The 22417-nt window shown below is 52.0% G+C and overlaps 3 protein-coding genes and 1 long non-coding RNA gene across 6 annotated transcripts in view; 1 reads left to right on the plus strand and 3 right to left on the minus strand.

The window, feature by feature from the left end:
• The first annotated feature begins 138 nt into the window (after positions 1–138).
• The window catches only part of LOC115847808 (uncharacterized), a 92369-nt gene continuing 70090 nt past the window's right edge, over positions 139–22417 (plus strand). For 2 of the 3 annotated variants that reach the window (XR_009560035.2, XR_009560037.2), the window contains exons 1-4: positions 9393–10039; positions 18323–18464; positions 19951–20070; positions 21839–21959. This is a non-coding gene — a long non-coding RNA (uncharacterized lncRNA). Of the gene's footprint in view, positions 236–9392; positions 10040–18322; positions 18465–19950; positions 20071–21838; positions 21960–22417 lie in introns of those variants that run through there. The other variant, XR_009560036.1, reaches the window with a different exon arrangement.
• On the minus strand, positions 3854–5567 carry LOC132593936 (metallothionein-1E-like). The gene is made up of 3 exons (XM_060288972.1): positions 5435–5567; positions 4656–4721; positions 3854–3945 (listed from the first exon to the last, which is right to left on the minus strand). Exons 1-3 carry the CDS (start codon positions 5460–5462, stop codon positions 3854–3856), a joined length of 186 nt encoding a protein of 61 aa, XP_060144955.1. The 5' UTR covers positions 5463–5567.
• Positions 8399–10147, minus strand: LOC132593929 (metallothionein-1E). The gene is made up of 3 exons (XM_060288920.2): positions 9650–10147; positions 8973–9038; positions 8399–8622 (listed from the first exon to the last, which is right to left on the minus strand). The coding sequence occupies exons 1-3, from the start codon at positions 9675–9677 to the stop codon at positions 8531–8533; spliced, it is 186 nt and encodes a 61-aa protein (XP_060144903.1). The 5' UTR covers positions 9678–10147; the 3' UTR covers positions 8399–8530.
• On the minus strand, positions 14580–15520 carry LOC115847807 (metallothionein-2). Its single transcript, XM_030847951.2, has 3 exons — positions 15362–15520; positions 15001–15066; positions 14580–14784 (listed from the first exon to the last, which is right to left on the minus strand). Exons 1-3 carry the CDS (start codon positions 15387–15389, stop codon positions 14693–14695), a joined length of 186 nt encoding a protein of 61 aa, XP_030703811.1. The 5' UTR covers positions 15390–15520; the 3' UTR covers positions 14580–14692.

Consider the following 22417-nt stretch of genomic DNA (forward strand, 5'->3'; position numbering starts at 1 on the left):
TTCACGGGTCCGGTGGGGGCCGTGTGGGAGCGAGGAGCCCGGGGGCTCAGTTATAGGCCGAGGAGGCGGCCCGGGCGCAGAGGCCCCGCCCCCGCCTTGCACCCGCCCCGCGGCTCCGCGCCCGCGCCGCCCGTGCCGCCCGCAGCGCCCTGGGCCGGGCTGTGAGCAACAGGCGGGGCCGAGCGCACGATTCCACGTCGGTGCCGGCTGGAGCGGAGGAACCGGGTGCCGTGCGGTAAGCGGTGTCCCAGCCCCCTGGCCGCCCCTTCCCAATGTGCCCGACGGGAGCAGCCACCGTGTTGGCGGCTTGTGCAGGAATCCGGCTCCCGCGTCCTCCGGTCTTCCCCGCCCCAGGCCCCAGGCCCCGCGCCGCCGGCCTCCGGGTCGCCTTTTCCTGCAGCCTGAGAACAGCCCCCGCCTCCCGCTCGTGTCCCTGGCTTGGCTGGAGCCGGGGAGCGGTGTCAGAGAGCGCAGGCGGATGTGACCCTCACCACCGTTTGGCCGACCCCATGTGTCCCCGGGCGTTGCCAGCCCCGGTCCCCACCACGGTCCTTTGGAAGCGTTTTTCCGGTACCGCCTCCTGTAACCGCAGCGCGGTGAACATTGCTTTCAGCCGCGAGGCGTCACTTGTGTTTTCCTTTCCTGGAGGGATCCTGGCTCATTTGTCCGGGGGCTTCTTTGCCTAAGCTTTCCAGGGGCGCTCCTCACTGTAGCCGGTCCACCCCCACGCCAGGGTGGAGGTTCCCTCATCATGGGATGCTTCCCCAGGGGCGGCATCATTGTAGGTGATAGGCAGACCTGGCGGTAAATAACAAAGCGAGACAAGTGGATAGAGTTCCCTTTGAGTAGTCCTGACAGTTACTCACCATGGAGTCCATGCCAAGCCTTGTTAGTCACTTTTGCTCTTTGAGTTGTCACACCAACCGGGAAGGGAGACAGCAGTCAGGAGGCCGCTTCCCAAAGTTCAAAGTATCTACAGTACGGGGAGGTACTGAGGCAGGCACACAGGGCTGGGGAGTGGTGCCCTGCTTCTGTGTTTTTGTCGCTTCGCAGGTGAAAGAGGGAGTCAGTGAGCAAGCTCCCCTTTGGCCCAGAGCTGTGTCCTCGGCCCGTCTCTACCATGTCCAGCTCAATCCTGGGGGCGACCAAGGTGACACAGTAGGAATGTATTTATGATTTTGTGGCTACCTTCTGACGCTCTCCTTCAGTAGTGTTCGAGAGGTTTCTTTTGGTATAACGTATTTCAGAAAATCACTGAAAAGAAAATGGTAAGGAAATCCTGATGCAGGTGACAGCAGAAATGGCAGGACCCTTCTGTGTCTGTGAGGAGGACACCGACTGTGCTCCTCACGGCTTTCTATCTGTAGTGTCGACGGCTCTTTGCGTTAAGGCAGGATAACCCTCTCGGGAGAACCAGTCCCACGCTCACAGGGTCGATGGGGACGGCCCAGAGCACAGAGCGAAACACACCGTCCTTGCTTGTGTGTCTGGAAGGAGAACAGTGTCTCCTAGGCTGATGATAACAAATAAATCAATAGATAAATAAATGAATGGGTGATGTGATCGATTGCTCACTGAGTGCCCAGTATATTCTGACCTTCTTTGCATGTATTCAGTTCTTTAATCCCGAGAGCCAGACACTATTATTTTCCCTTTAGAGCAGAGCAGACGGAGCCACAGAGAGGTTATGTCCCATGGCTGTACGTGGCACAGATAGGACTGGCCCTCCTGCAGGCTGACTGCAGCCCCGTGCCCAACCGGACACCATGTCATCCCACGAAGGGTGAGAACACTGAACACCTGGCACAGAGGCAGCAGTGAGAGAGCCCTGAGCCGGCAGTCAGAACCCTCCGCACAGCTCTGTGACCTCTCTGGGCTTCGGCCTCCCACCTCTGCAGCCAGGAGCACAGCTGGACTGTCTCCGAAGACCCTGCAGCCCTGAAAAAGGAGAGGCCGGATTCAGCCTCCAGTGATGCCATAACCGGCACCGTGTGGCCGGGAGGTGAGACAGCTGCAGTGTAGGTTTAGTCCTCTGAGTATAGGCTGTGTGCCCTTGGGTAAGTTGCTTAACCTCTCTGGAACTGGCACCATCACTCCAGACCATGCAGGTTCACCGAGTCTGTCCAAACGCTGTGGCGGTGACTCGTTCCACGGGGCTTGTTGGAGGACATCCCCACGCTCTCTGGCACTGGATAAGCAAGGTTCCTATCCATCTCTGCCCTCACCATGAGCTTGCTTGCAAACCAGGGAGCCTTTCTCCAGGAGCTTGTCGGGAGCTCAAGGATTCTCTGTGCACAGATGTCAGTGTGGAGAGAGCGATCGTACAGGACACCTTGCGGGAAGCCCGAGCTGGGAGCCAGGCCACTATCTCGCTTATTCCCCCTCATTGACATTAATCTTTTGTATCGAAAGGAGGAAATGAAATCTCAGAGAGTATCAGTGACTTGCCAGGTCAGGAAGTGGCACGGTGGCTGTGAACCTGAGTGCCTGACGCCGACGCCCACGCACGCAGCACGGGCCGGCTCCCGAAATGCCCTGTGCACTCGGGGCACCTGTGGCCCATCTTGGTCCTGACTTCTGAACCACGTGTCTCCTCTTTCTCTCGGAGTGCCCATCAAATAGGAGTTCCCTCCCCAGACCGCCAGGGGGCCCAACACCTGAAATAGACTACCCGTTCCCTCAGCACACACTTGTTGCTAATAAACCCCACCAGGCCCCCCCCCCCCCCCCGCCACGCACTGCAGCACCACCATCACTCTGCAGAGGAACACGTGAAGTCCTTCTTCTGAAACCAGGTCTCGGAAACAGCCGGGAAATTCCCACCAAATCCAAATCACTTTCTTTCGGGGTGTCAGGGAGCCACGGGCTGGATTTTGAGGGAAGGGAAGATGTCAGCCTGACCTAGGGAGGTACTTGCGAAGATTCAGAGCCAAGCCCCTGCAGGGAGCTGTCACGGGTGGCGAGTGTCCTGTCCGTAGCCCTGGGCAAGCCAAGACTGAGGTTCCCTGTGGGGAGGCAGGGGGCAGAGCTGCTCCAGGCGTGTGTGGTCCACACAGTGGGGCATCTGTGAAGTGTTCCCAGGACTCGGGCACACTTTCAACGTACGTGCAGCATATGAGAGCGTCCAGTTTCCAGAATTGCTCCTGCACGTGTGAAGGTGGTTTTACGTGTTGAAGGGAAACCTGGGTGTCACATATCGTGTCCTTTGACACGTTTTCTTAGCGATCCGTTTTCCTGACCAGGGTGAAAACTGTGGCAGAAAATACAAAGAGGTCTTTCCAGGGTGTTTTAGACGCAAGCCCCGTGCAGAAGTCACACGAGAGGGGTGTGGGATTCCATCCCCTCTGGGTACTTTTCTAGGCTCTCATCACCGAGCGCTGAGTTTGGCAGGGGCCCCCAGAGAAGGAAAATGAGAAATGGGCAACTTTCTCTGCAATCCGTCCTCCTAAGGGGAATAGAGGGAGTGTGTCCTCTGTGTGTCCAATGCCCTATGTCATCTGGCGAGGGTATCCTTTGGAGCTGAGAAACGGAAGCTCAAATTAACCTAAGCGGCTAAGACGCTCAGTGTGTGTGTTTTGGGGGTGTGGGGTGTGTGTGGGGGTACTCTTTGGTCCAGAGCCGAGGTCTCTGCACGTCCAGTCCAGTTCCCCACGCCAGCCCTGATGGGCACGGAGTCTCTTTGTCCAAGACAGACCAAGGAAGACAGAGCCAGAATAAAGTCAACAGCTTTTATTACAAGTCACAGATTTCATAGAAAAAGGGATGTAGCGTCAGGTCCGGTTGTATGAAAAACGGTAAAATGCAGGTTTGTCCTGGTTGCTCTGTGGACACCCGGGGCAGGCTCTCCGCGACATCAGGCACAGCAGCTGCACTTGTCCGAGGCCCCTTTGCAGACGCAGCCCTGGGCACACTTGGCGCAGCCCACGGGGCAGCAGGAGCAGCAGCCTGGGGAGGCAAGGGCAGCGTGCGGTCGGACCACGCGTTGTCCGGAACCACCCTTCCCAGCAGCAGGCCTGGCCCCAGCCGCCCTCGGGCCCAGACCCTGAGTTTACGATGGTGTCCTCTGTCCTGAGGTAATTGCTCTCAGACACTAGGTTCAGGTTGCCCGGCCCATCTGTGCCCAGGACAGGGCACAGCGCCTTGGAGAGACAGTGAGCAGGGCCTCTGGGGACAGGAGAAAGCCAGCCCCCAGCACCACCAGTGATGTGAGCCAAGTCCTCAGGATCAAAGTGGAGGCAAAGCCCGCACAGAGCAGCTCCCGCTCGGGATAGGGAAGCTCTGGGCTGCTTCGACAGGGAGGGGCTGCACCAGGTCCGAGAAGCCACGCACGGCCACTGGTTCCTGTCCCTAAAGTGCTTCAGTCCCTGAGAGGAGTCGGAAGCGGGACTCAGGAGGCAGGAGGACTAGTTCTAGTGACAGGTCTGAGGTTGTTTGTCGGTGACCCGTCTGGGCCTCAGTCTCCCTGTTCTCTAGTGCGCGCCTGGGTCTCGGTCATGCCGAAGGCGATTCCAGCTCTGACTGTGAATCCCTTCCTTGTGAGGGGGGTGCCGGGAAGTCTGGTCACTGTCCTGCTCCTGCCTGCCTGCTGAGCTCTGGGCCCCCTCCTCGCACTCAGCCCAGACCCCGCATTCCCAGAGAAGGCCCCGCACACTCACTCTTCTTGCAGGAGGCGCATCTGCAGGCTTTGCAGGTGCAGGAGCCAGCGCAGCCGCAGGAGCCGCCTGCCGGGAAGGGAAAGGCTAGCAGTGAGCAGGGCCAGGGATGCAGGAGCTACAGCAGACGGTCAGCAATGCCTCCCTGAGCCCTCCTCCTCTGTCAGGACCCAGCCCTGGGAGCTCGTGTCCACTCGGGCGGATAGAGAAGCCCCAGCTCCTCTCTTCTGGTCCAAGGAGAGTAGGTCCCCTCCTGATGGGACTCCACAGGGAAGGTCCCGGGCTCCAGACGCAGCCCAGGCCGACTGGGGCCGGGGGCCGGGGCCCATGGCCTGAACCCCAAAGAGGCAGCGTCCCCTCCTCCCATCAAGTCCTGGCAGCTCCGAGGCCTCCTGCAAACGCTGGGTCACGGTCTAGGAATCACCTGACCTGCTTAGTGACCTAAAGAAAGACAGTCTTGAGCCTCTTTACTCTCAAAAATAGAGGCTGGAAATCTTTGTCGGTCTAGTGGTTTGGAGTCAGCGCTCTCACTTCCTAGGGTCTGGGTTGAATCCCTGGTCAGGGAACTAAGCTCCGACAAGCCGAGTGGTACGGCGAAGAAAAAGAAAAAAAAAATAGATTGAAAATATCCTGTCGCTGCCCTGGCTAGGAAGAAAGCACTGGGTGAACCGTGGGCGTCCACTTGTGCTCAAATTCAAAATTCTTCCTCATGTAACCCCAGGGCCACTCTGTCCTGTGCCTGAGAAGCGGGCATCCAAGGCCCAGAGCCAGGGGTTCGTTACCAGTGGCGCAGGAACAGTTGGGGTCCATTTGGAGGCGACGTGAGGCCGGGGATCGAAAGCAAGCGGGCAAGAGGCACCTGAGCTGGTGGAAGGCGTGTCGAGCCTAGGAGCCTGCTTGCAGTGTTTGTTCCCAGAGGAGGCGGCCCGGGCGCAGAGGTCCCACCCACTCCTTGCACCCTCCCCGCGTCTGCGCCGCCCGCCCGCAGCGCCCGGGGCCGGGCTGTGAGCAACAGTCGGGGCCGAGCGCAGGATTCTCCCAGTGCGCATGGGTCCGCTCTGCGCACGGGAGAGCCGAGTTTGGTGCCTGCTCGCGCGTAGGGACTGTTTGCCAGGAAGTACGCGGTGTCCTAGCCTCCCTGTCCGCCCCTCCCGATTTTCCCGAGGGCGGCAGCCACCTTGTTCCCGGATTTTCCAGCAACCCAGCCTCTGCGTCTCGCTGTCTTCCCCACCCCCGGCCCCCGCGCTGTTGTCTTCAGGTTCACCCTTTCCGGAGCCCGTGTGCAACCCTAGTCTCGCGCTCACGTCCCAGGCGTGGCAGGATCCTGGGAGCTGTGTGCAGAGACTGGTGGTGGATGTGACCTTCACCACCAATCCTCCGACTCCCTCTTCCCCCACCATTTCCTGTCCTGGTCCCCACGATGGTCCTTAGGCAGCGTTTCTCTAACGTTTCTCCGAAAGAGCACCACGGCCAACTCAGGCCTCTGCCTCCCATCCTTCCTTCTGTTCTCCACTACTGAATGGATGGATGGGCACATTTGTCCCTATGCTCCTGGCCTGAACTTGCCAGGGGTTTTCCTGATCCTAGCCAGTCCACCCTGCTCCGGGATGGAGGTTCCCAAAGCATGAGATCCCACCCCATGGAAGGGATCATTGTAAGTGATGGGCAGACCTGGCATTAAATAACAAAGCATGAAAAGTGGTTATTTCCCTTTCAGTGTTCAGCAGTGGGGAGAGCACTGAGCAGGCAGTCAGATCCCTCTGCACAGCTCTGTGACCTCTCTGGACTTCAGTCTCCCATCTCTGCCGCCAGAAGCACAGCTAGACTGTCTCAGAGGACCCTTCCAGCTGTGAATAATGATAGGCAGGACTCAGCATTCAGTGACCTCATAATCAGCGACCTTTGGCAAGGAGGTGAGACAGCCTTGCTATAGGTTCAGACCTCTGGATATGATCTGTGTGCCCTTAGGCAGGTTGCTTAAACTGGGTAGCTGGCACAATCATTCCAGCCCCTGCAGGTTCACTCTGTTACTGGTTCATTGTAGATCAAGTGATATGAAGGGTGGGCATTGATTTTGTGTTTCTCCAAATGGTGTGGCAGCATCTTATCCTAGGGGGGCTACTGCAGGGCATCCACACTCCCCCTGCCAGTGGATCAGTAAATTTGCAATCAAACTTTAACCTCCAGCCTGGAGTAATGCTTGCAAAACCATGAGCCTTTCCCCAAGAGCTTGTTGGAATTAAACAAGATTCTGTCCCAGTAAAGTCACTGTGAACAGAAGCATCATAATAGACACTGTTTATTAAGCCCTAGTGAGGAGCTAGGCCACTCTCAATACCACATAGGGATATAATCTCCTTTTTATAGGAAATGGAGACTTAGAGAGGTTGAGCGACTCATTTAGGATATGCGGCTGGTAAGTGCCACTGTGGTCTGTGAACCAAGACTGCCTGACACCAGCACCCATGCACCCAGCACAGGCTGGCTCCTGAACTCCCCTCTGCACACAGGACACCTGTGGGTGAGTGTGGGCCTGACACTTGGGCCACGTGACTCCTCGTTCTCTTTGACTTTACATCAAACAGCAAATCCATCCAAAAGTTGTCAGGAGGACTAGCTATTGCCATTATTTACAAGTCACTGAGCGCCTCACTCCTTCCTAATAAATACCACCACAACTTTGTAAATGCAGAATTTGACGCTACCCTGCACAGGCAGACGTGAAGTCCTCCATCTGGAACCAGTTTCCAGGTACCTGCCTCTTGTTGGGAAATGGCTGGGTATTACCTGCAAATTCCTAGTCAGTTTGCTGGTTTCAAGTAACCAAGGGCTGGAGTTTGAAGGTAGAGTTCAGCCTGACCTTAAGGAACTTCCAAAGATTCAGAGCCAACTCACCGCAGGGAGCTCTCAGGGGTAGCAGGTGTCCTGTCACTGGCACTGGGCCAGCCAAGACACATGTTCCCTGTGGGGATGGGGGGGAAGAGCTACTCCAGGTGTGGGTGGTCCACATAGTGGGGTGTCCACATAGTGGGGTGTTTGAAAGTGTTTTCAGCGTTCAACATACTCCTTTGATGAACACGTGGGTTTTTTTAATAATTGAAGTATAGCTGATTTACAGTATTGTGTTAGTTTCAAGTGAACAAACATGTTTTTACTTTTTAAATTTTTCCTGTATTACTCTGTTCTTCATATATTTATTCAGATTTATTGAATCAAAAATTGGGTTTTGTATCCTTTTAAATTTTTCTTAGTAGTTCACTTAATTTTATTTTACCACAGTTTAGGTTTGTGAAGTTGGAAAATAAAAACCACAGCTAGAAAATTCACACGTCTTTCAGTGCAGGGAGTTTGAGACTTCCAGGTAACTGGAGGTGTGATTCCAACTTCTTTAGAGTCTATCAAGCCTAAAATCTATGAGGAAGTGAAGTTAGCCAGGGAAATCAGAGGATGGGAAATGAGGCATTGAGAAGCCACCAACCCTTGCCATGTCACCAACCCTTGACATGAGAATGGAGGGGACCTTGTATCTGCTCGACACCCTTAGAGCATCTGGTCTAATGCTGTTCCGTGTTACGCAGATGAACCCAGTGAGGGAGTGTGTCTTGTCTTAGGCACTCAGTTTGCTAGGGACTCACATTTTGTTCCAGTACCCAAGTCTCTGCACTTCTCACCCAGTCTCCTACACCAGCCCTGGATGGCACAAAAGCCCTTATTCCCAATGCACAGAAAAGAAAGGCGAGTCGGAATAGTGTCAACAACTTTTATTACCACTTACATATTTCATAGGAAAGGGAATGTAGCAATCAAGTCAGAGCGGTATAAAAACGCAGGTCGGCCCGTGTTCCTCCATTTACACCCGGGGCAGGCTCTCCGTGACATCAGGCACAGCAGCTGCACTTGTCCGAGGCCCCTTTGCAGAGGCAGCCCTGGGCACACTTGGCGCAGCCCACGGGGCAGCAGGAGCAGCAGCCTGGGGAGAGAGGGGCGAAAGCAGATGTCAGCGATGACTTTCCCAGGCTCCTCCTTGCCCACCAGCAGCCCTGCCACAAGCCCTCAGATCCAAAGGACCCCGAGTACAGAAAAACATGCTCTGTTCCAAGACAGTTGGGAGGACCTTGGGGCTTGGCTTCCACTATGAAGTGGCTGCCCTGCCCCAACTAAGCCCAGGACAGGCAGAAAGTCAGAAGCAGCAGTGACAGGTGCCGAAGGGCAAAGGAAGACCAGCCCCCCCGCCAGAGCCATACACTCAGAGCCCGCTCTGGGTTCCCTCCCTCACCGTAGCTGCAGCCCCCAGGTTCCCAGAGAAAGCCCTACACTCACTCTTCTTGCAGGAGGTGCATCTGCAGGCTTTGCAGGTGCAGGAGCCAGCGCAGCCGCAGGAGCCGCCTGCCGGGAAGGGAAAAGCCAGCAGTGAGCAGGGACGGGGATGCAGGAGGCACAGCAGATGGTCAGTAATCCCTCCCTGCAACCTCTTCCTGGGTGCAGGGCCCAGTGCTAGGGACTCCTGTCCAGCATAGAACAGACAGAAGTCTCACCCCTCCTTCTCTGCCCTTCTATGCAAAGGGCTGTGTACTGTCTTGTATTTACCCCACAGGTATGGTCCCAGGCTCCAGAGCCCATTCAGGATGCCTGGGTCTGGTGGCCAGGACCTTTTGTCTGAGCCCATAACAGGCAATGTCCCCTCGCACCCGGCACAGGGAATGCAGAGGCCTGGACAGAGCACTGCGGCCGACCCAGAAGCCCCCTGACACCTGCATGATGTGGCGCAGAACAGCCCTGAGCCTCAGGCCTCTCGCCTCTGAAATGGAAGCCCCAGTTGGATGGAAACACTCTAATGGGGGATGAAGGCGCTTGTCCAGGGAGAAAGCACGTGCCGGGTTAACTACAGACGCCTACTTCAGCTCAAGCTCAAAATGTTCCTCCCTCCTCCAAACCCAGGGATGCTTCTTGGTATTGGGGAAGGGGCATCCTAAGTTCCAGAGCCAGGGGTTCCTCACCAGTGGGGCAGGAGCAGTTCGGGTCCATTTGGAGGCGAGGTGAGGCCGGGGGTCCAAAGCAAGTGGCGAAGAAGAGGGTCTTGGGCCGGTTGGGAGCGTGTTGGAACCTAGCAGCCGGCGGGTTCAGTTTATGCCCAGAGGAGGCGGCCCGGGCGCAGAGGCCCCGCCCCGCCTTGCACGCGGCGCGCGGATCTGCGCCTGTGCAACCGGCAGCCCCCGTTCCGGCTGTGCGCAGCCTGGCGGGCCGAGCGCAGAGTTCCGTGAGCAAAGATTGGGTCGGTGTGCAGCGCTGCGGCCGCCCCTTTGGCGCTAGAACTCGCGGAGGGACGGTGTGCTGGGCGGTTCTCGGTTTCCCAGCTTCCCTGCCCGCCCCTTCCCAAATTTCCCAAGGTAGGCAGTCACCTTTGTTCCGGGATCTTCCAGGAACCCAGTCCCCCCTCTCTTTGCCACCCCAGGCCCCATTGCCTTGGTGCTCAAGTTCGTCTTTTCCGGAACCCGTGTGCGCCGCGCCCGGCCCTCCTCCCCCTCTCCCTCCCGGCCCCCCGGCATGAGCTCACAGGCGGTGGAAAGAGCCGAGGGAGTTGTGTGCAGCGTCCCAGCTGCGGATGTGACGTTTGCCTCCCAGTACTTTTCCTTTCCCTGTGCCCAGAGGGACTTAGGCCCTATTTTTCTGTCTCAGTTTCAAGGCGGACGCTGGCCTCTGTCTGCTCCATCTTTCCTCCACTCTCTAAGTTTGAAAGGATGTATGGGCACATATGTCTGGATCCTTTGCACAAAACTCTCCAGAGACTCTCCACAGCCTAGCCAGCCCACCTCACTCCAGGGAAGTTGTTCAGAAAGTGGGATGCCCCCAGGGGAGGGGTCATTTTAGATGATAGGCAGATCTGGCATCTGCATATCAAGAAAAATAATTGTTTCCCTTTCAATATTACTGACCATTAGACAGCATTGTGTGTGTGTCCCACCTGGTTAATTGTTTATCTTTCAACTCTCACAAAGACTCAAAAAGAGGAATACTGTTATTTATGAGCCCATTTGGCTGGTGGGAAAGGTAAGTCACAAGGATGTTAAATAACTTGCGCAGGGTCACAGAGCTGGGAAGTAGTGCCACCGGGTCTGAATCCAGTCAGCTTCCCAAGGGAAGAAGGTCAAAGATAAAGTTTTCCTTTGGCCCAAAGTTTTCCTTTGATGTATCTTCAACATCAGTGTACTGCTTGAAATCTTTTAAACAGAGAAGCCTCAAGCTTATCAACTCTCCAGGCCCATATCATGATTTTGTTTTCAAGGACCTAGATTGCCTTCTCCTTCTGCAAGACATCATACTGGTCCAGTACACTGATGATATTATGCTGCTCGGAGCTAGTTGCAAGAAGTAGCAACTACTCTAGGCTTATTGGTTAAGACTCTGCAATGGCTGTAAAAAAGCCTATGGAATAGAGAAGATCCCTTAGGGCATCTCTTAGTACTACCCTGCTCTGTGATTAAAGTCAGTGAAAAACTACTATAACAACCCAATCAAGGCAGGACTGATAAAGGCTCAGACCCTTCAAAAATGAAGGTTTGGGTCACCCCAGCATCGTAAAGAACCATGACCAACTGAGATGCTTGCAGGGAGCAAAGGGGATACAGAATAGGTAGTGTAAGAAGATGTTTATAAACGTCAGCTATAACCACATGACCAGTTCCAGAAACAGAAATGACAACTGTAATTGTTAGGAGTACTTCTTCATTATTTTGTTACAAATATGTTTATATATATATGGCAAATATCTTTGTTTTCTTCCCTCTTTTATCCCCTTCTCATATAACATAGAAGGTATTGACTTTACATTGTAGTGTTTACGTGTTGTTAACATCACAGTATTTGTTACGTGATATCAAGTACAAAAGTGACCATCACCCAAGGACTTTGCATCCTCCTCTGGGGATGGTGTTATACATTTTCAGTTGTAGGTAGGATAGTTGTGTCACGTTAGGCAGAAGTATGACCTTGTTATTGTCTTTGTTGGGAGATTAAGCGCGGTTTACGAAGTTGTGTGGGTGCTAGTTTGATAAGTGGTGGTCTATAACGGTTAGTTTTATGTACCCACGTGTTTTAGCTGTCATACCCAATCCTTGGTCACACGCTAGCCTGATGTTGCTGTGAAGATATTTTTCAGATATGATTAACATTTAAATCAGTAGACTTTGAGAAAAGCAGATTACCCTTCATAATGTGGAAGGCCTCATCCAGTCAGTGAAGGCCTTAGAGAAAAACTGAGGTCTCTTGAAGAGGAGGGAATTGGGCCTCCAGACGGCCTTTAGACTCAAGATTGCAACCAACATCAACTCCTACTGGAATTTCCAGGCTGCTGGCTAGCCCTATAAACTTCAGTTGTGCCAGCTTCCACAGTTGCATGAGCCAATTTCTTAAAATAAATCTCTCACTCTCTTTATCTATCTCTCTATCTACCTACCTACCTACATCCTGCTGGTTCTGTTTCTCTGGAGAATGCTAATACAAATATATTTTAAAACATATAAGTCATTAAAGGAAAAATGTTAAGTAAAATACTGGTGCAAGTGGTAGCAAAGGGCACAGACTGTTTTGCTCAGGGTTATAAATCCCCAGTGCTGTTCAGTTGATGAGGACAACATAGGACACACAGCTAGGCACACCACCACTGCTTCTGTGTCTAGAGGTAAATAAATACCCCCTATGTTAACAATAATAATAAATGGCTAACATTGTAGCCACTCACCACGTGCCAAGCACCATACTAAATTCTTTACATGAACTAGTTCTTTAATCTTCTGAATCATATGCTTTTATTTTGCCCCTTTAAAAGTGGGGGAGACCGGGCTTCCCTGGTGGCGCAGTGGTTGGGAGTCTGCCTGCCGATGCAGGGGACACGGGTTCGTGCCCCGGTCCGGGAGGATCCCACATGCTGCGGAACGGCTGGGCCCGTGAGCCATGGCCGCTGAGCCTGCGCATCCGGAGCCTGTGCTCCGCGGCGAGAGAGGCCGCAGCAGCGAGAGGCCCGCGTACCGCAAAAAAAAAAACAAACAAAAACAAAACAAAACAAAAAGTGGAGGAGACTGAGCCACAGAGAGATTATGTCCTGTGGCTGTAAGTGATGCAGGTGAGATTGGCACTCATGCAGGCGGACTGCAGCATCATGCCCTCACCCACGATCTTACACCAGGACTTCATATGACAGATGAGGATGTTGAAAGCTGGCACAGGGGCAGCAATGGGAAGAGCACTGAGCAGGCAGTCTGTATAGTTCTGTGACCTCTCTGGAATTCAGTTTTCCATGTGTCAAGCCAGGAGCACAATCTGTCCATTTCGAGAGGTCCTTCTAACTCTGGATAGTGAGAGGCAGGATTTAGCATTCAGTGACATCATTATCTGCCAGCTGTGGCCAGGGCGTGAGGTCAGCTGTAGTGTGGGTTCAGACCTCTGCCCTCTGAGCTGTGTGACCTTGGGCAGGTTGCTTAACCTCTCTGGAATCAGCACAATCACTCCAGCCCCTGCACATTCACTCTCTCACTGGTTCCTGTGCAGATCAAACGACATGAAGCATGGGAATGACTTCTGAGTCTGTCCAAATGCTGTGGCAGCATCTTGTCCTGGGGGTCTCTTTGGAGGTCATCCATACTCCCTTTGGCACCGGATCAGCAAATTTCCAATCCCATCCTTAACCTCCAACCCAGAATAATGCTTCTAAACCAGTGAGCTTTTCCCCAAGAGCTTGTTGGGAGCTAAAAGGATTCTCTCTTCATGAATGTCAGTGTGGACATAATGATCATAACGGCCACTGTTTATTAAGCCAGGACACTATCATTTAATCCCCACATAGAGATATCATCTCTTTTTCACAATTGGGAAAATAGAGACTCAGATGTTGAGTAACATGCCCAGGCCATACCACCTGTGGCAAAACAGGCTGTGAACTGAGACGCCCATGCACTCAGCACAGGCTGGTTTCTGAAACCCCCTCTTCACACAGGGCACCTGTGGGCAAGCATGGTCTTGACTCTTGGGCCACCTGACTTGTCTTTCTATTTTACATCAAATAGCCATTCCCTCCACAAACAGCCAGGGGGACTAACTGCTGGCATTAGTTACAAGTCACAGGGCACCTCACTCCTGCCTAATAAACACCACCATACCCTCCAGACTGCAGAATCTGCCATCACCCAGCATGGGCAGACGTGAAATAGTCCATCTGGAACCAATTCTCAGGCACATGCCCTCTTCATGGGAAATGACTGTGTAATTCCCTCCACAGCCCTAGTTATTTTGCGGCTTTCAAGTAGCCAAGGGCTGGATTTTGGAAGGACAGATTGCAACGGTGCTCAATGGACACCTTCGATGAACACGTGTGCGACGTTTTTAAATCTCTGATTTTGTTTGTTTTTCATATATTGACTGAAATTACGTGTGTGGAATCTGAAAACATGGGCTTTGTATTGTTCTGTGGCATTTTTATATATTTTTTTGTTTCTGTTTTTTACCAAGGTTTAGGTCTGCAACGGATGGGAAATGAAATCTGTTCCTTCACCACAGGGATTTTTTAGACCCCCCCATTTAGATTCAAGCAGGTGAGGGAGTTTTCCACCCCTTTAGTCACTGAAGACTAAAATCCAGCGAGGAACTGCAGTTGAACAGGGAAACCATGGAGAATGAGGATTCTGGATTGAGAAGTTTCTGTGCCACCAACCCTTGACTTGAAAACAGAGGGGACCCTGTATGTGCCCAGTGTCCTTATAGCATCTGGCCTAAGGCTCTTCCATTTTACAAAAGATGAAGCCCAGTGGGGTAATGTGGCTTGAACAAGGCACTGGGTTTGTTAAGGGCTAACATTTTGGTCCAGAAACCAAGTCTGTGTACTGCTAGTCCAGTCCCTCACCCCAGCTCTGGTCAAGTTAAGGAAAACAGCCAGAATAAAGCCAACCACTTTTATTATCATTCTTGTATTTTATAGGACAAAAAAAAAAAGAGGAATGTAGGTTTGTCCTGGTTGCTCTATTTACACCCGGGGCAGGCTCTCCGCGACATCAGGCACAGCAGCTGCACTTGTCTGAGGTCCCTTTGCAGATGCAGCCCTGGGCACACTTGGCGCAGCCCGGAGGGCAGCAGGAGCAGCAGCCTGGGGAAGGGAAGGAGGCGGCAGAGATGAGCGCTTGGAACAGAGGATTCATGAGGCTTCCCGTCCTCTCCAGTGGAGGCGCCACCGTCCCTAGGGAAGGGGTACCTACTGCCCTATTTAAATTCCCTCCGTGGTGTAGAGGGCTGGAGGCGTGAGGGGCGGGCCTGGCGGAGGGGTGGGCGCGTTAGGGGTAGATGTAGAGAAAATTCCACTTACTCTTCTTGCAGGAGGTGCATTTGCAGTCTTTGCATTTGCAGGAGCCGGGACACGCGCAGGATCCGCCTGCAAAGAGAACGGCCGACATAAAAACGGTTCCCGGAGACTCGAACGCGGGCATGGGTGCTAGGAGCCCGAGTTTGAGTCCCAGTTCCACAACCAACTCGTGGGAACCTGGGCAAGCCACGAACTCTGATCTCCTTATCCGTCAAACGGAACCTCCTAGTTTAACTTAGAATAGAGGCGGGTACACCAAAACGCTTTCGAAAGGGGCAATTTGTGCCCGGAAAGTGAGTGACGAGTCAGAAATTGCTTCTCTAGTTCTACAATTGACACCCAATCCCGAACCAGATCTCCTTACCCGCGGTGCAGGAGCAGTTGGGATCCATGGCGAGACGAAGCGGAGGCTGGGGTCCGGAGACTGCGTCACGAAGTATGGCAAGGAAGTCGAGGGGGCGTGCTGGAGCGGAGGGCGCTGTGGGCTGCCTTTATAGCGGGAAGGAGCCGGGGCGAGTGCAAAAGCCCTCCGGGGCGGGCGCCGCCTGCACACGCCCCGCGCTGAGTCACTGGCGGCCCGCGCGGCGCCCCGAGCTGTGCACACGGACCACCCGGCACCAGTTCTCAGTAGCCGCCCTAGGTGCGCCTCGGCGAGGGAGGGCCGGGTGCAGAGCGCGGACCCCGCATGCAGGGCTGTGCTGGGCTGTGCGCGGAGCACCCTGACCCCTGCCCTTCGCTGTGTGCGCAGTTCCCGCCACCGCCTTCCCCCTACCCCAGCACGCCCCACCCCAACCCTCCCCACCGCGTCCGGTACCCTGTGCTTGAACCTGAGTAGTTAAGAGAGTGGGTCTTGCGGATCCTGCTCCGGGGGAAAACCGGTGGGAAGTCAGGACAGATTAAAAAAAAAAACTCTTTGCACCCGTCAGGGCTTAAAAATTGTGTAGCATCATATTAAACCCGTGGGCTGGTTATTGATGACATATGCTGTATATCGAGTGCTTTAGCATGCGATAGGGAAAGTGTAAGCGTGTTATGTGCGAGCTCTCATTTAATCCTCTAACAACCCTGTGAGGTAAGGACTAGTCATCATTCCCATTTTAGAGTATGGAGGCCCAGAGAAGTTAAGTAACTTGCCCGAGGTCACAGAGCTAGTGAGTGGCAGAGCCTGGTTAGAATCAGTGGGCCCAGCAGATGCTGAAGTCACTCTAAGGGTAGACATCACCCACAGGGGAGAATAAAGATCAAGAAGCCATAAGCCTTGTACCCAGGAAACTCATAGTCATTGGGGCAGCCTCATGGGTGCGTGGGGAAAAGTAATACCAGGGTCATGGCTAGGATGGAGGCAGGGGGAACAGAGGGGAGACCCAGTCCAGCCTGAGAGGAGGTGGGCCAGTCAGGTGGGCCCTTGCCTTGGGCCTGAGGGTGAGAAAGTCTTCGCCAGGCAGGGGAAGAGGAAGGAGTTGCATTCCAGCCCGTGGAAGAAGCAGCCGGGTGGAAAGTTGGCATTCCCATGGAACATTTGGAAGGGAAAACCTCACAAGAACTTTCTTCCCCAGTGGATGCAGAGAAGAGTAGAAGTGCGGTCCAAGTTCCTTTCTGGGGAGGTACATCCTGCTTCCCTGCTGGCACATGTCTGGCTGCTGTGAAATGGATCTTAGATCGTTATCCTGGGATTGTCCAGAGTGTGTCATCAGATGAGCAGGTTACTGGAAGGTTGGTGGCAGGTTTAGGGAATGCTGGTTGCTGCAGTAGGGAGTTTAGTGAGGGGGTGGGCGGAGGACAGGCCGTCCTCACAGCATTTACTGTAAAGTCCTGTGGAAATGCCTTCACAGCTCAGCTCAGACGTCACTTTCTCCTGGGAGCCCGTCCTGACCCCTGTGCTAGGTCAGGATGCCTGTGGAATGCGCTGGTAAACAGCTTGTCCTTTCCTTCCTGGCACTGCCCATGTCTGTAATACATAGGAAAGTGTGTGATTTTGCGACCTTTGTCCCTCCATAGCTACCTGCCACTGAAAACACCAAGAGCGCTCACTGCCCCTGAAATGTGCTTCCAGCCCTCCTCCCAGGGCCAAGTTTACAGTTGGCGCTTAATAAATATTTGTCGAATCAATTAATAGGGGTAAATCCCCTGATGTGTCCTCCCTTCCCAGCCCTGCCTCCCGGCATTAGGGCCGATTACAAAATGAAAGTAAAAAACTTGTTTTTCAACACTCTGGGATCTGTGTGGTCATGTGGTCACTCAGAAACTCCAAGCAGGGCAGGAGAGTTGAACTGTCAGAAGGACTAAATTCTAATGGTCACTCTGCCACTCACTTGCTGAGCGACCTTGGGGCTGTTATGGGCCAGGGCTCCCCTGAGCATCAGTTTACTCATTTGTCAAATGATCAGATTGTACTAGAATTTGAGGGTCACATGCAAACACGCTCTGATGTTAGAGCCAAGGTCTCAGAAATCTCGCTGTGTCTGGCAGCCCCGTGGACTGAGAGCATGGGAGGGCTGCTCTTTGGATGGTGGGCAGATTTTGCTGTTGTTACATACGCACCCACACTGTATGCAAAATTCCTGGTTTCTTATAAACCAGATGGTCCCTTGTCCACTCAGGGGAAACAGTCCAACTCACTGAGGAGACAATAACTCTTAATTTTGCCCTGTAAAGTATTGAATCAAGCCCTGGGTTTGGGCCATCTGTGTTGGCGGTAAAATTTGTTTTCAGGTCTAAGCTGTCTCCCTTAAGTCATTTTGACTCTGAGAGGAGAGGGAGGACCAATCGGCAAAGGTGAAGGGCAGCCCAGGCCCAGGTTTGCTTATCTCTGTACCCATGTAAGCCTTGCGGGACAGAGGTGGAGAGTGAGGCCTTTCTAACGCCTGCAGTCCTCATGTGGTAGGAAGTGAGGAAAATGAAGCCAAGCAGCATAAGATGAGGAAAAACACCCCTCTACAGTGTGGTGTGAGCTATCAGTATGAGGCAATGATGTGGCCCTAGTCTGCATTAATAGAAGTATGCCATCCAGAATGAGGGAGGTGACTTTTCGTCTCTTTTTAACTGCTAATGGGGGTATTTTTAGTTCTGCTGCTGAGTCATCCATTCATCCTTACCCTGTGACAGTAGCCTTAGGTTTCCTTTGTAGAACCACTCTTCCCTACTCCTAATCCACGTGGACTAAGGTGGATGGATGGAGTAGGCCCCATTCGTGGGCTCCCAGGAAATTCCATCTTCCTGGACATAGTGATTGGCTCTGAGTGGGTCACCTAGCCATGAACCAGAGAGAATCAATGGAACTCCTCCTGGAAATGCTAGGAGAATGACAGATACTCTTTCCATCTAGACTTCAACCTGAAAGCGTGTGAAGCTGAGTTTCTAGAGCCTTTGTCTCCATGAGAAAGAGCCTGAGAATAACTTTATTGTAAAGGAAATGGAGCCTGACAATATCATTGGAGCACCTGGAGCCAGCCAAGCCTGAAGCCACTGTGAGTCCAAAATTTCCTTTTTTGTTTAAATCATTCTGGATAGATTCTTAACTGGCACAGCTGGGCAGACCACCCTGAGGGCTGTGTTCATTATTGGGCTTCAACAGTCCAGAAGACAGTTGATCACAATAGTCCTAAAACTCAAAACCCCATCATGTGAGCAACAACTGAGAGGGGTGGGCAGGCTCAGTCTGCAAGAAAACAGTTACCTTCGGATATGTGGACAGTGGTTGCTCCCGTAGCCGTGCAACAAATCACCGAAAACTGCAGTTTAAACAACAACCAGTTTATTGTCGCTCCTGGTTTTGTGGGTCAGGAATTTGAGAAGCACTCATTTGGGTGATTCTTTTGTTTCATGTATCACTGTCTGAGGTCACTTGGTGGCATTCAGTTGGTGGATGGGCTGGTCTGGAGGATCTAAGACAGTTTCACTCACGTGTCTGGCACCCTAGCAGGCGTGGCTGGATGGCTGAGCTCAGCTGGAACTAAAGACCAGAGCTCCCTCCTGTGGCCTCTTCGGCATGGTGGCCTCAGGGTAATTACATTTGGCGCAGGGCGCCAAGGGTGAGAGTCCCAAGAGACAGGAGTGGTAGTTGTGTCTCTTAAGCCCTGGGCCCTGAAACTAGCACAGGTTACTTTCACCACTTTTGATTGGTCAAGAAGCCACAGAGCCTGCCCAGATTCGAGGGGAAAGGATGAAGACCCCAGGTCTTGATGGAAGGAGTCAACATGTTTGCAATTATCTCTCATCTGCCGTAGTAGTCATGGGGCGTAATATTGAGCACGTACTAGGCATCAGGACGTTCTGAGTTTATTTCACTTAGACCTCGGCACAGCCCTACAAGGCAGATGCTGTTAGTATCTCAGTTTTACAGATGAGGCACTGAAGAGCTACATGGCCTGTTCAGGGTCACACAGCTGTAAGTGGCAGTGTGGGGATTTGAACCCAGGACTTTCTGATGCCACGACTACATGTTTATGCCATGCTGAAAAGAAGAGAATAGACTTGTGCTCTGTGGTCCCAAGGGTAGTACCAGGAATAAAGATTCTGCTCTGGGTGGGAAAGGCCTTTCTTGCAATTAGAGCTGGTGACGACTGGAAGGGACTGCCTTGGGAGATAGTTTCCTGTCACCATGGCAATAGGAACAGAGGCTGGTGGATTCTGGCATTAGATGGTGGGATAGAAAGAATAGATATATTTATTGTGAGAAGATCATCAACATTGTGGAGGTGATGAACTAGCCTACCTCTGCAAGATCTCCTTCCAAATCACGACGCCCTGAGCACCTCTGTCACCACCATCATGCACACGTTCATCAAAGACACCCTTGCCCATACACACACACACACACACACACACACACATACACACACACATACACACATATATAAATTTCCCTTTTAATGTGATTAGCATTATACTATATATATACCTTGGGTTTTTTCCCCCACTGAATGGTAAGATGCGGTGGTCTTTCCATTGCAGGTGTGTTTTTATCAGCTGTTCATTATGACCATTTTTATACTTCACTCCTGAAGGATATTTAGCTTGTTTTGAGGCTTCTGCTGATACCAACGATGGGACAGTGAACTTCCTGGGTTGAAGGTATGTATGTTTTAAATTTGAGTAACTACTGCTAAAATACCCTCCAAGTTTCTCTTCAAGACCCTGCTTTCAATTCTTTTGGGTATATACCCAGGAGTGGAATTGCTGGATCATAAGGTAATTCTACTTTTAATGTTTGGAGGAACCACCATTTTACATTTCCTCCAATAGTGCACAAAAGTTCCAATTTCTCCACATCCTTGCCAACACTTTCTTTTTTGTTATTTTTGTCTTCCTGATACTGGTCATCTGCTACGGTCTGAATATTTGTGTCCTTTGGGGCCTTTGAGAGGTGCTTAGGTCATGAGGGTAGAGCTCTCATGAATGGGATTAGTGCTTTTATAAAAGAAACCCCACAGAGCCCCTAGTCCTTTCCACCATGTGAGGATGCAATGAGAAGTCTCTGACCCAGAAAAGGGGCTTCACCCAACCATGCTGGCACCCTAAACTCAGATGTCTAGTCTCTCAAACTGTGAGAAATAAATTTCTGTTGTTTATAAGCTGCCCAATCTCTGGTATTTTGTTACAGCAGCCCAAAGGGACAGACACTATCCTAATGGGTGTGAGGTAATTTAGCTTTGTTTTGATGCTTTTTGTAACACAAGGCAAGCCAGAAACAAACAGAGAAGACAAGCGTGGTTAGGTTTAAGAGCCTAGACTTTAGTCAGACAGCCTGGGTTCAAATCCTGGCTCTACCACATTCTAGCTTTGTTGCCTGTTAAGCACAAGACAGCAGGCTCAAAATGGAGTTGCTTATGCTAAGCCCCATGTCACCAGGGACTTCGGCCTGCCCAGAAATCTTTAACCAATCAGGAATCACCTGATCAGCACTAGTTAGGTAATCTGCCTGAGAGGCCCCTGCCATCCCTTGAAGGAAAGTAACTGCAATAACCAACCTGCTTTTTTGCCTGTTATGACTTCCTTGTTCCCTTCTAGCTATAAAAGTCTTTCATTCTGTGCAGCTCCTCTGAGTTCCTTTCTATCCGCTACATTGGATGCTGCCCGATTTGAATAGATATTTGCTCAAATCAACTCTTAAAACATTTTAATATGCCTCAGTTTATCTTTCAGTAGACTGCATGCAGATTACCCTAAGCCCTATTGCCCCATCTGTAAAATGGGTTTACTAATCATACCATTCTTCTAGAGTTGTAAGGATCACGTAAGATAATGTACTTAAGAGAACTTTGTACAAGATAATCTCACATTTATCAATCTTTTTGGTGTCTTAGTTAAAAGAGGTATCTCTACCCCAAAGTAATAAGCATTCTCCTATTTTCCTCTTCCAAATTCTCTTACAGCTTTGATTTTGCTCCTGGGTGTTTAAGTCAATTGGAAATTATTTTTTATCTGATATGCAAAGGGGTAGCCCATTGTTTCAGCACTTTTCACTAACTAGTGTATCCTTTCGCTGATGATTTCATGTCTCTTACTTGCAGCTGCACTGGGGTCTATTTTTGAACTGTCCTCTCTGTGCAACTGATCTATTGCTGAGCCGACACCACTTCCTAGAGCTTTAGAACAAGAACTGGTATGCGGTTAGAACAAGCCTTTTTTGTTGTTCCTTTCCAACACTGGCTTGGCTTTTCTGGCACTGTTTTTTGAAACTCAGCCTGTTGGGTTAAAAAACAAAATCCTGGTGGGCTTTTGAATGGACTGTCCTGATAAAGCAACTTGGAGGAAAACTGACATGTTTGCAGCACTGTGTTCTCTTAACTGGGAAACTTTTCTCTGCCAGAATTCTATTTTTCTTTTCCATTCAACCCAGGTAGAATCTGCGTGTTCCCTTTTATCAAGGACTGTACCACAACTACTGTGGATTGAAGCACTCATTACCCTACTTCCCCTTGAAGAGGGAAGGAGCTGGACACAAACTACCAAATGAGAAGGTTTGAAAAGGAGCTGAACGATCTGTTCGGGGAGACAGGCTGCTCAGGGCGGTGACCTTGGAAACGCAGCTGAACGGTTTCCCAAGACAGGCCCCAGGCCTCCTGGCCTCTCCTCTAATGACCCTGAAAACAGGCAGCTTTGCAGGAGCAGCTAGAAAATTTCAGAAACTGCAGGCCTTTGGGGCTGGGGGCTGGTTTTAACTTCCCCCAACCCCATTGTACAGATGCAGAGAGTGAGGCTGAGAGGCAGGAGAAAGAGACAGACCCATATGGGTCTGGTCTCCCCTCTTTCCCCAGAGTTAAGCTTGACTTGGCAAGAGGGTCAAGTGGCATATGAAGGTGCGGGAGGATGTCCTCAGCCCCCGAAGTTCCATCCGAGTCCCAGAAAGACCAGTGGCCAATCTCAGGATTTTATATTTCAACTGAGCTGTCCCCTCAGATGAGGCTCCTTCTACCCT

This window comes from Globicephala melas, chromosome 19 (assembly GCF_963455315.2).
Source record: "Globicephala melas chromosome 19, mGloMel1.2, whole genome shotgun sequence".
In the NCBI taxonomy this organism is placed as follows: domain Eukaryota; kingdom Metazoa; phylum Chordata; class Mammalia; order Artiodactyla; family Delphinidae; genus Globicephala; species Globicephala melas.

Excerpts from the sequence above, each read along its gene's own strand:
- LOC115847807 (XM_030847951.2), bottom strand. The coding sequence starts at position 15,389 with ATGGATCCCAACTGCTCCTGCACCGCGG. Across the intron at positions 15,067-15,361 it reads CAACTGCTCCTGCACCGCGG|GCGGATCCTGCGCGTGTCCC; the intron begins GTAAGGAGATCT and ends TTCTCTTTGCAG. Across the intron at positions 14,785-15,000 it reads ATGCACCTCCTGCAAGAAGA|GCTGCTGCTCCTGCTGCCCT; the intron begins GTAAGTGGAATT and ends TCCCTTCCCCAG.
- LOC132593929 (XM_060288920.2), bottom strand. The coding sequence starts at position 9,677 with ATGGACCCGAACTGCTCCTGCCCCACTG. Across the intron at positions 9,039-9,649 it reads GAACTGCTCCTGCCCCACTG|GCGGCTCCTGCGGCTGCGCT; the intron begins GTGAGGAACCCC and ends CCTTCCCGGCAG. Across the intron at positions 8,623-8,972 it reads ATGCACCTCCTGCAAGAAGA|GCTGCTGCTCCTGCTGCCCC; the intron begins GTGAGTGTAGGG and ends CTCTCTCCCCAG.
- LOC132593936 (XM_060288972.1), bottom strand. The coding sequence starts at position 5,462 with ATGGACCCCAACTGTTCCTGCGCCACTG. Across the intron at positions 4,722-5,434 it reads CAACTGTTCCTGCGCCACTG|GCGGCTCCTGCGGCTGCGCT; the intron begins GTAACGAACCCC and ends CCTTCCCGGCAG. Across the intron at positions 3,946-4,655 it reads ATGCGCCTCCTGCAAGAAGA|GCTGCTGCTCCTGCTGCCCC; the intron begins GTGAGTGTGCGG and ends TTGCCTCCCCAG.